The 12,146-nt window shown below is 32.8% G+C and overlaps 1 protein-coding gene across 11 annotated transcripts; it reads right to left on the bottom strand.

The window, feature by feature from the left end:
* Nucleotides 1-2,874: 2,874 nt before the first annotated feature.
* Nucleotides 2,875-7,209, bottom strand: LOC133285091 (transcription elongation factor SPT4 homolog 1-like). Of its 11 annotated transcripts, none has more exons than XR_009747965.1 (7): nucleotides 7,084-7,209; nucleotides 5,834-5,938; nucleotides 5,660-5,751; nucleotides 5,499-5,558; nucleotides 3,689-3,750; nucleotides 3,227-3,329; nucleotides 2,875-3,135 (listed from the first exon to the last, which is right to left on the bottom strand). XR_009747965.1 is itself a non-coding variant. In XM_061482262.1 (7 exons), the coding sequence occupies exons 1-6, from the start codon at nucleotides 7,117-7,119 to the stop codon at nucleotides 3,319-3,321; spliced, it is 366 nt and encodes a 121-aa protein (XP_061338246.1). In that variant the 5' UTR covers nucleotides 7,120-7,209; the 3' UTR covers nucleotides 2,875-3,135; nucleotides 3,274-3,318. The 11 variants fall into 11 exon arrangements, 7 of the variants coding, with proteins under 7 accessions (XP_061338246.1, XP_061338247.1, XP_061338240.1 ...); XR_009747966.1 differs by having other exon boundaries at nucleotides 3,235-3,329; XR_009747963.1 differs by having other exon boundaries at nucleotides 3,219-3,329; nucleotides 5,503-5,558.
* Between the last annotated feature and the right edge of the window lie 4,937 nt (nucleotides 7,210-12,146).

Raw genomic sequence — 12,146 nt, 5'->3', positions numbered from 1 at the left:
ACTCCATGGCTTTATTGAGACCCTTACAACTAGGGACGTGGCATTTGCGGGATCGGCCACCGCAGCACACAATAAGAGAGGAGGCGAAGAGGAAGAGCCTTAAGAGGCAAGAACAGATTGAGAAATGGAATTGGAATTCGGATTGGGCGAGGAGGAGAGAGTTGAAAATGTACCAGAAATACGAGGAGAGAAGGAAAGCACCGGAGAAGATGACCAACACAAGGATCAAGAGTTCGAGGATTTGGGTTTTGGGTTTGAAACAGAACAAGAAGATGGAGATGCAGAAGGACGGGGCATGCTGGCACATCTTAGCCTAATTAACATGTGCGCTTTTATTTTACTTTTCTAGATTAAAACTTCCTAGGGTTTGCAACTTTTGCTTACTGCAAGAGAGAAAAAATGTGGGGTCCACTCCATGTTTATTTTTTACAAAAAAATTAAAAAAAACTTTTTAACAAATAATAGGATTAATGTTATTTTTTTAAAGAAAACTTTTTAACAAATAATAGGATTGATGTTATTTTAACAAATAATAAATATTTATTTAAAATTAAAATATAATATAAAATTAAATTAGTAAAGAAAGTACAAATTATATGTATATGGGCTTATCGTTTTTCAAGTCACTTGAGATAATTTTATCTCCGACCATTAAAGATGGATCAATGGTGATAAAGAAAGAGAGAGAAAAAAAAGAATAATAACCATTCAAAGGTAAATTAATTAATATAAGAAAATAAATAATAATTTTAGGGTGACCAGAGATAAAAATATATCTCAAATGAATTTAGAAATATTTTTCTCTATGTATATATACATATATGAAATTTTCATGTGATCTTTATGAACATTTTAATATGATTTTTATGAACATTATTTCATGTGATGTTAATGAAAATTTATTTTATGTAATCTTTGTGAATAAGAAAATTTATCTTTTATATTTTAATTTGGTTTGGACCTATAAACTTTAGTTTGCAACTTGGTAGGCCTCATAGGTCGTATTAAGTTTTTTATAATAGGTCAGACCGGACTTATAAATCAAATCTTTAATAGGCTAAGAGGTCAGTATAGGCTCTAAATATTTTACATAGGCTTAGGTTATCAAAGCCAAAGTCTGGCATAACCTGGCCCATTTACACCCTAGCCGTGACTTGTGAAGAACATCAACGTAGAAGGACATAGCAAACTTCACAATTAAAAAGGAACATTGAACAATCAACGACAAATGTCTAAAATCATTTAAATGACATTGGATCCACTTAAATCATTTAATAAGTGGTTAGATACTTTAAATTTTTTTAAAATACAAAAAAAAAAGTTGTTAATAGATATGTACAAGAAATTTTCATACTCTATATATATACATATGTCTTCATTGATTTTTCTCTTTAACAGTTTGCACTGATGAATCGCCAACACTCCATTTTTCAAAAGAAATAAAATCAATAAACACAACCACACAAAAAAAAAGTTGTAAATAAAAAAAAGGCATGAATTTCACTTATGTTTGAAACACCCAATAAACAATTATCGTCAGCAAAGACAAAGAATTTCTCTTTTACAAGGTTCAAAAATATAAATCAATTTTCTCCCAACGGACAATATAATTACCAATGCAAATTCCAAGAACATGTATCCATAAAATCTTGAGAAAGGAACAAAACATCATACATTGTCGCAGAATGACTGGGTTCCGGGTGATGAGTGCGAATAAGAAAAAAAAAAGATTAGAAGAAAACCCAAATTGGAAAAAGATGAAAGTAGAAGAAGAAGAAATTAAGAAGAAAATAATCTGTTATCTGATCACATGCAAAGCAGCTCCAAATTTACCGTTGTTACAATTTTTTCTAGGTCAATTTACAATCTTAGCTGGACTCAATTATAATTACTTATATAATTATATATAATAAATAAAATTTGTTGAAATGTAACTAGGCCCAAGCCCTACCTAATTATAACGTGGCTACTGAATGATATGGTTTATTTATTCACTCCCACTCTTACTGCTTTCAGTTGTTTGGCCAACAATTGTCTGATTTTAGGAAATCTCTTTAATCTAGACATAAGGATACAGGTGTATGACCTTGAACAAGGATAATCTAAGTTCAATTTTTATCTAATTATTATGTGGGTGAATTGAATAGCTAATAAGACAAACATTATATCTACAAGTCTTGCATGGCCATTGATTTAGGCTTCGTCTTAAATTGGTACTTGGATTAAATCACGTATAAATATAGTATAAGCAGATCTTATCTTCATTGCAAGGGTGCAGCTTCAACAAGCTCCTCTTGCATATACATTGGAGGATCCACACAAAGATAATTAATAGCAAACAAAGGGCATGCTATAGAAGAATCGAGTAAGCAAACACTCAAACACAAATTTGTTTTTCAGAGACCTCTAATTTTTGGAACCATCGAACGACACTGCCCCAGTCACTACTAATGATACTTGGATATCAACCATATTACCCACCACATATGGGTTACCCACCATCTCCTTTCCGTTACCCACCACATTTTGACATTGGCCCTTCTTATTGACATTAAAATTTTAAGTTATATAAGTTTTTGAGGATATTATTGTTGGTGCTTTTCGTTATATTACTTCTATTTTTTATGACCATATTATTAACCTTCGCTATATTTTTTCAATTGATATGATGTCATTTATCATGTTAGTATTATCTTTTATTTTTCTACTTATTAAGTTAGCTACAAGCTAGAATTAAATTATTGATAAAACTCATTTAGTGTATGGTAAATTTGTCTAGTGACCCAAACCATAAATAATATTATAACGTTGACTCATGTAATCTCATGGCAAAAAAAAAAAAAAAACGAAAAAAAGAAGAGAAGCATGGTTGGATAAAAAAAACAGTTACATGCAACATGAAACACCAAAGTTGCAGTAGTTTCCCTTTCAAAAGACAGCAACACACCATAGTCTCTGATATTATCTACAACACTTACACACTGTTGACACTGACCTAAAAAACGCTACCAGCTTTGGCAATTCTAGGTGGATAACACCTATCTAGTTCAAGCTATCCACACAGAAAATATTGTTTGATTCATAATCTCTCCCTCAGTACACACTAATACGTCATCTGTGTATATCTTCTTCATCCTAAGAAAAACAAGTCATAGAACTCAGAATTTTATCAAGGCATTTAGAGAATGCATAAGAACACAACTAGCATTAAAATTCACATTAATACAGGCTAACAATTTCGATGAAGTTAAAGATGTCACAGCCAATGTTTACGAGTTTCACAAACGTTTGGGAGGGATATATTGAACACGCTCGTCTTCACATATAGCCTGCAATTGGGCATAACAAATCAACAAAATAAACTTCACCATACAACATTAATTCAGTGCAAAATATATTCTAAAAGAGATAACTATCTATTAACAAAAACAAAATCACTCTTTACAACAAAAGTAATATATTCTAAAATCGATGTTACAAAAGGGCAAACCTCAGTGCACAAAGGCTCCCCAACTTTGTGAGAGTAAGGTAAAGGTTGATTGTACGCAACCTTATTTTTATATTTTTGCAAAGAGGCTGTTTCCTGAACCCAAATCCGTGACCTTCCGATCACAAAAGGAGCAACCTTACCACTGCTCTAAGATTTTCCTCCCTAAAATCTATATCACACTAAAAGAAAAATACATACCTGCATCTCTTCCGAAAGAGCATCTGAGACAGCAAGAGTGTAAACACCAGGAACAAATTTTCCTGCAATATATTCAAGGAGAACCTAAATTCTGCAGCTCAACTGCAGTACAGGATTTCAATCTAGATAGAAATTCAACCTACACAAATTTCTTTTTCTCTTTCCAAATAGTTGACAATTCTCTTGGCAAGTAATTTGGCTGATTCTTTGGAGTGAAATTGATCAAAAATGATAAAATAAGTGCATCAAGTAATCTCTATGGCTTTTCCTTTTTTTCTTTTTTTTTTCCATTTTCCGGAACAGAGGAAATTCTATTCTAGAAAGAAAAAAGAAATTTAAGAACATTGCGATATGATATCCTTCTGAACAGAAGGGAAAAAAGCATAGCAAAAGAGAAATCCACACAAGCAAATCACAACATATTCAAACAATAAAGCCCTCTGATCCCTTTTCTTTCAATTCCTTATTAGCAAGAGCCAAATTGCTTTTGCTTGTTATCTTGATCCAGTGCTTCTTATATAAATAAGCGACAAAGGTAGTGGCAAGCAAACAACAATGTGGAGGACACCATTCATTGATTTCCATCATTATATTTCTTTTTCGAGGGAGGATCTTTGGACTCCAGTATAAGATTATTAAGTCTTACTTCTCATCTCAGTCGTTGTTTCCATCCATCTTACAATCATAGTTTATTTAATATCTATTAATTAATTATTATTTTCAAATAAATTATAACCGTCAGATTGACAGAAAATCAATGGCTGAGATGGCAAATAAGACTTGTTAATCTTACACTAGAGTCAAAAGATCTCGCTCTTCCTTTTATTCAAATTTACTAACCATGTTCACTAGTTTTCCAATTATCTTTCCAGATCTTGTTGGACTGCTACAAGTAATAAAGACCATCTACATGATAGTTTAGAAATCTAAAAAGCCAGAAGATATACTCAAGGACAGTCAAAATGTCCTTTTGTTCTTATCTTTTAGATTGCTTTTTGTCAACGTCATAAAGAAATTTGAAATTAATATTAGTGTAACACCCCAATAAAATAAGAAAGAAGAATGAAAAGAAACCACGCAAAAATACATAGAAACATCACTTGTATCACATAAATATATCCAAGGGATTAATAAAATTAATTTGAATGCCATGAATTATTTCATAAATGTAACACATTAGATTTAAATTTTATCTTTTTAAAATTTAGACATCTAATTTTTCACAAATTGCAAATACTTAAGGATAAAATCATATTGATTACAGCCGTCAATTAGTTTTTTTTTTTTTTAATTTTATATAAAAATATTTTCAATACAACTTTTTTAGCTACAAAGTCTTGACTAGAAATTTTAAGACCGTAACTTTAGAATCTTAGACCGCAACTTTTCGGCAGTGTTGCTTAAATCCTTAGAATCTTAGACCGTATCTTCCTAAATGTAATTATCATAAATAGAAGTTTAATATAAAAACAGAACAGTAGAAAGGGGAAAAATGAAGAAAAAATATAAACTTGAAAAAAAAAGTCATAAATATATTGTATATTCCAAAATTATACAGTCATCCAAATATTGTGAAGGAGAAGAAAACTGAAAGCAAAAGGCAAAGGGAAAATTATACTGAGATTTTTTTTAGATATTATCGATCGGTTCATCGATTACTCGACTAGTCCGATCAGACTACATGAGCGGCAAAACCCTATCAAGTTTTAGCACAATTGCATTTACAAGGACTCGAACTCGAATCTATTGGTTAAACTGAAACAACCCCTTGAGTTGATTATAACGAGACTTTGGAAGGAGATAAATGAACATACCAATACGCAGCCAACGGGCAGCCCAACTCCGGGTTGAATCCATAACTGAAATAATCCTGCGACAAAATCGAAAGGAAGAAGAAAAACAAAAATGAGCATGGAGAAATTCAAAGGTGAAGAAGAGAGTTTTGATGAAAAAGAATTGACATAAACAAACCCATTAAAATTGGGGGTAGTGCAATCAACAACACGCTCCTGATCTTCTTCTATCTTAAAGAATGGGCAGTTCTCACAGCCTGACTCTCTGAACTGTGTAACAAAAAACAAGAGTTGTAAAATAAAATAAGAAAACCAGCAAAGAATGATGAGAAATATGGACAGGCAGTAACACCTGATCGTAGGTTTTGACAAGGCGACAACGAAGACAAGCCCTCAACTCATGGCCAAAGCTTGTAGGAATTTGTGCGGTCATACTTGCCATTTTCGTCAGCTCACACTGTTTGAACTGATGGTTAGATAGGTTCAACTGGTTGAACTAATGGTCAAACCCAATGACATTGTAATTATAATATATGTAATATATGAGTAAATTAAATAACATGAATTATAAAGGAAGTCATGTAACTAAAACTCAATAAGCTGTGGACTTACATGACTCAAAACATTAGGCTGAGTTCAGTCAGGAATGATCTTATATTGCTTTTTCCTTTTTCCAACTAATTAGCCATAGACTTCAATTTGACAAGTGTTATTTTAGAAGAACTTCTATATCACCAAAAAATTCCTATGTCCTAATTTTAACCCTTCCTTCAACACTATGTTGCTATGTATGATTCAGCAGTCGATTAAAATCTTCATGCCTAACACTTTACCAAAGCAGAGCACTTTTCTAATAGCAAGTGTTATCAATTCATATCTATTATGTCAATCTCTTGACTTAAAACAAATGATAACCTAAACACGCAAGAATCATGAATAAGTCTAATCATATATATGATTTCATGAATTTGTCTATTAAACCAAGATATTTCCAGAAAAGGACAATGTATAGGCCCTACCCAGAATCCTTGAGCACCAGAATTCATCCATAAAAGGATATTTTCTAGCCAAGAAATTTAGGTATTGCAGCCTTTATTTCAAAATGCAAGCTCATTCTTATAGTCTTGCCAGAACACACTCACAAAGAAATTTGTAGAACCATAAAGAATCAAACTAGGCATTGTAGCTAATAATAAACTCAATGCATTCCCTCAGCACGCATGCATTTCATCGAGCAGGTGAGGTGCAAAACTTTGAGTTGCTTGTATTACCAAAAAATCATGTGTAGTATACTTGAGAGACTCTTGGGTCTAATAAAAATGTGAAGAAAACCCAATTGTTACTTCACAAACAGAGGCTTGTTCCAACAGCAGGAAAACAAAAAACAAAAAACAAAAACCCTCCAATACCAAATTTCTTCCTTACAAGTATATCCAAGCGAGAAGCATAATGCATTTTCAACATTAATTAATAAAATGCAGATGATATTTAAAAAAATAAAAAAATCATGAGAATTTCTCAACTCTACTACGTGAAACTTCAGAGAACAAAAATAGAGAGTATATCACGACATAGTTAGGGTTTCAAGCTGAGATTTCCTACCTCAATCGTTGGCCCAGAGCTTGAAACGAACTTCATATTCCTCCTTGGCGGGTTCGTGCTCTGTCACTCTCTCTCTCTCTCTCTCTCTCGTGAAAAGAATGTTTTTGAATTTGAGTAAATTAAGATTGACATGCACTCTAATTTAATTACAATAAATGATTAAATGCATTTCGCATATTAGCAATAAATTCACTTTATTCAAAATTTTATTATATACAAAAAGGGGTTTGATTTTCTTATATTACATGACAATTGAGGTCTCATGTTGTGAGACAACTAATGATGAGTTCCATATTTATTAAAAAAATAAATAAAAAAATTGTACACAAATCAAAGGGTCACAATATAAGAAAATATTTTTTCATACAAAAAATCAAAATGCGAAAAAAAAATCATGTTTAAAAATTGGTTTTGAGCTTTCACGTGCTTATAGACTTATAGTTTATATTTTGGGATGTTACAACATTATATATTATATCGACACTTTAAAAAATCTGACGTGTTATATTTAATATTTTCAAACACTCCAATATTTTTCGACACTCTGACACATTTCAACATTTATAATATTTGAAATTTCATTATATATCGTAAAAAAATTGATTGCTATTTTACCAATCTAATACAATAAAAATTAAAAATAGATACCAAATAATTTTCACTGGAGTGTATAAGAGTTTTTTAATTTAAAAATATAATAGTAAATATTTACATCTTATTTTTTTAGCAAAATTAATGAGTATTATAAGTTTCGGTTTATTTTTTAGTTAAACTATTGAATCAACAACAACATCAACAACACCTTTATCTCAAATTAATTGGGGTCGGTGGTAGATGAACCCACATGAAAGATACAAAACGGTTGAAAAAAAGTAAAAAAAAATAAAAATAAAAATACACAAATAAAATAATAAAATAAATTAAAATGAAATGAAAATATATGTATATATAAATAAATAAAAGTAAAAAAGAAAGGGACAAGAAGAAGTGGGGGAAATGAAGGGGAAAAAGACTAAAAAATGACCATCTGGAACATAGGAATAACAGCGGGTCTAACCCTCCACCATACTTATAGCTTTTCTCCATTCCTTTCTAAGACATACTGTCCGCCAACCTATATCCCACTCCATTAAATCTTGTTTTACTACTTTTCCCCAAGTAAGCTTCGGCCTACCTCTGCCTCTTTTTGTGTTTAGCTCTTGGTAACAAACTTCTGTTCTAACAGGAGCATCCATGGGTCTTCTCATCACGTGCCCAAACCACCTCAATCTATGTTCTCTCATCTTCTCGGCTACCGGTACTACTCCGACCTTTCGTCGAATATCTTCATTTCTTATCTTATCCATCCTTGTGTACCCACACATCCACCTTAACATCCTCATCTCTGCTACTCCCATCTTATGCTCATGTTGCCTATGTGCTGGCCAGCATTCCGCTCCATATAGCATTGCCGGTCGTACTGCCGTTTTATAGAATTTTCCTTTTAACTTCAGGGGAATTTTGCGGTCACACAAAAATGCAGATGCACTACGCCATTTCATCCACCCTGCTCTGATTCTGTGATTTACATCCTCATCAATCTCTCCACCATTTTGTAAAATGGAGCCCAAGTATTTAAAAGCATTTTTTTTGGGTACCTCTTGACCATTTAGATGCACGGTTCTTGGTCCTCATCTTGTCCCAGAGAAAACTCACACTTCAGATACTCAGTCTTGCTTCGACTTAATGTGAATCCTCTGGATTCCAATGTGCTTCTCCACAATTCAAGTTTTCTATTAACACCCTCCTTGCTCTCATCAATAAGCACAATATCGTCTGCAAAAAGCATACACCATGGCACTTCCTCTTGAATATCTTTTGTTAGTTCATCCATAACTAAGGCAAATAGGTAAGGACTTAGAGCCGACCCTTGGTGTACACCTACCGTGATAGGAAAATAACTTGATGATCCGTTACAAGCTTTTACACATGTAGTAGCCCCATCATACATATCCTTGATTGCCTTTACATACTTGAATGGAACCTTTTTCTTCTCCAGGACCCACCATAAAACTTTCCTTGGAACCCTATCGTATGCTTTCTCAAGGTCTATGAACACCATATGCAAGTCCTTCTTCTTTTCTCGGTATCTTTCCATTAGTTGTCGCATCAAGAAAATGGCTTCCATGGTACATCTTCCTGGCATAAATCCAAATTGATTTACAGAAACCTTGGTATCTCTCCTCAAGCGATGTTCAATAACCCTCTCCCACAGCTTCATAGTATGACTCATTAGCTTAATGCCTTATAGTTTGAACATTAAATATTAAATATACACTCCTCATGCTTCATAAAATATTGAATATTAAATATAATATACACTACATAATTAAAATATTATTTAATATCAAAACATGTCCTAAATCTAACATTTTTTAAAATTAATGTATCGAAATATCGTGTCGTGTTTCGTTTCCCGTGTTGGTGTGTGTGCAACATAGACAGCATTAAAATCGAGGTTGTTTTAAATAGGAAATATTACAAGTTGAAAAGTAATATTGAAAATAAATCCTCTCATGTTAAAAAAAACATGACATGGTCATGTAAGAATATCACAATTATACAAAGATGAACTATAATGATTTTGTAGCTACTTACTTCGATATTTTTTTCTTTTTTCCTTTATAATCATTGATCCACCTATGATTATGATTTCCTACATGACTATATCATTTTTTTTTTCACAATATGAGAGGATCCACATCCAGTAATATTATACAAGAAAAGGAAACAAATTTAGTGTTCATCATTTTTGTGCAGTGATGATATAGCACGAAGAGGTTGTTTCCTTGTGCATGGTGGATGAATGCTTCGTATTTGTTCTTAGTCTTTGGTAGTGGTGGACGGTGCTAATCATTACTGTCATCTTCAATATTCTCAGTGTTATTTCCCACGTCATCCTATAGACGCATCATAGGTGTTGAGTATACAAGTTTTAATAAGTCTCATATTAGTTGGTAATGAGTTAAGTAAAATGCATATAAGTGAAGGGACTCATAAATCTAGTGCCTTAAGATTTTGGGTTGAGATGTGGTGTCAAATCCATTTGTTACGGTTGGTGTAGGCTTAGTCCATTGGTGGTAGTCCCCCGTCACGGGCTTCCCCTGAACCCGCCTGACAATGGTATCAGAGACGGGTTGGGCTCGAGCTAGCATTGGCTAGGAGGCGAGTTGAGTACTTTGCCCTACTTTGACCCTGGGGTACTATGTTGAGGGGGAACATATCAATGGTAGATTTCACATTTGAGGGAGAGATTGTCGAGATATTCAAGAGTGATGAGTCCCACATTGGTTGGTAATAGACTAAGTGAAGTTCATATAAGTGAGAGAACCCATAAACCTAATGCCTAAGGTTTTGGATTGTGATATGGTGTCAGACCCACTTGGTATGGTTGGTATCAGAGCCGGGTTGGGCTCGGGTTAGTCAGGTGTTTGGCTAGGAGACGGGTAGAGTATTTTGGGTTTTACTTGAGGGGAAGAAGGGATCCAAAAATATTTAGGCTATGTTGGGGAGTTATTATTAAGAGGAAAAGGAAAAAGAAGATTTTACTTATACATTTTTCTTGTTTGTGAGTTTAAAAAAATGGAGGAAGAGAATTGAGTATTTTTCTAAAACCCTCCAAAATACTTTTCACCTTTAAAATCAGAGTCCCCCAATTTGGGAGGTATATGAAAGGAATTCTTAACTCAAACAAGAGGAAGAAAATACCCCTCATTTTTTTTTTGTCCCCTTCCAAACTCTCAAACACACCCTTAATCTCAAAATTTCAAGTGTGGCATATCGTATCCACATATTATATATATTGGCAAATACAAGTAGTTGTTAATTTTTGAATATTGACTAATATTGTTCAAAAAAGCTAGATAGAGTTAGAAAATTAGATTTAACCTCACTTTTATGTAAATTGTCTAGAAGTAACTGTGTGAAGTTAGTAGCATGACTAGAGTGTTGGTAGTGCTCTTGGGACATCACCACCTATTATACACCCATATACTCACACGTTTGAGTACAAATATAGTAGAATCTCTTAAACCAGTTGAATGCATCCAGTGGTAACTTGAAATAAAATTTTAAGGGGGTAAAAGTAAATGCGTAGTAGGTAAATTAATTCACAAAATGACATACATGATACAACCAACCTCTAACAAATTCATGCTTAAACTAAAATATAAAGATTTAATAAAGCATTTAGAAATGACAATGCTTCAACTACAACAACCAAATACTTTAATTCTAACAAGACACATGCGTTACACTTACACATAAATTGAAGTTACTACTTAATTGACTAGTTAAAGAAAATGGTTCGGACTCAGAATATTGAGTTTACTCCTCCTGGACTGATAAACTCACGTTTCGGACTATAGTTTTTCAACGGTACGATATTCCTTAGTTTTTCAACCGTTTGATATTCCTTTAATCCAAGAATGTTATCCAAGGATTGTGTTTGTATCATCGATCGGTTCATCAATTATTCTACTAATTCGATTCGAGGCGAGTATGATACAAAACTCACCTTACCAAAATTTAATACAGCAACATTCCCATAAACTCAAATTCAAAATTATTTATTAAGCTAAAATAATTTCTTACCAATTGATTCATGTGCTAGGTGATTTTCCTTTAATGTTCTCAATTTATATTTTCGGATTCAATCCTCACAACTCCACAAGATTTGGATGTAAGTGAGGGATGATAACCTTGTCCATATGGATGGATTCCGCTTAATCACCTAGGGAGCGTTTGATTGAGGAGATATTTTTTTATCAGGTAAATGCAATTATTATGAATATGGTAGAAAAATGAGTTTGGTAAGAAAATTAAAAAAAAAATTGTTTGGTTGGCAAAAAATTTATCAAGAAAATTGAGTTAAATTTTGTGAATCTGTCAACTTTTTCTCACTTGCCTGGTTATATGCAAATACCACATTGAGATTGGACAACTTCAATAGTACGTTTTTTCTATTTTTGCATTTGATTCTGAATTGCTAGACAAATGACTTTGGTGGATAAGTTTTTATATCT

The sequence above is a fragment of the Gastrolobium bilobum genome, unplaced genomic scaffold (genome assembly GCF_033153095.1).
Source record: "Gastrolobium bilobum isolate Gb01-03AN ecotype WA unplaced genomic scaffold, APGP_CSIRO_Gbil_v1 utg434, whole genome shotgun sequence".
Classification (NCBI taxonomy): Eukaryota; Viridiplantae; Streptophyta; class Magnoliopsida; order Fabales; family Fabaceae; genus Gastrolobium; species Gastrolobium bilobum.
Note: the sequence above shows the minus strand (reverse complement) of the source record. Positions and strands in the feature narration are given on the sequence as shown.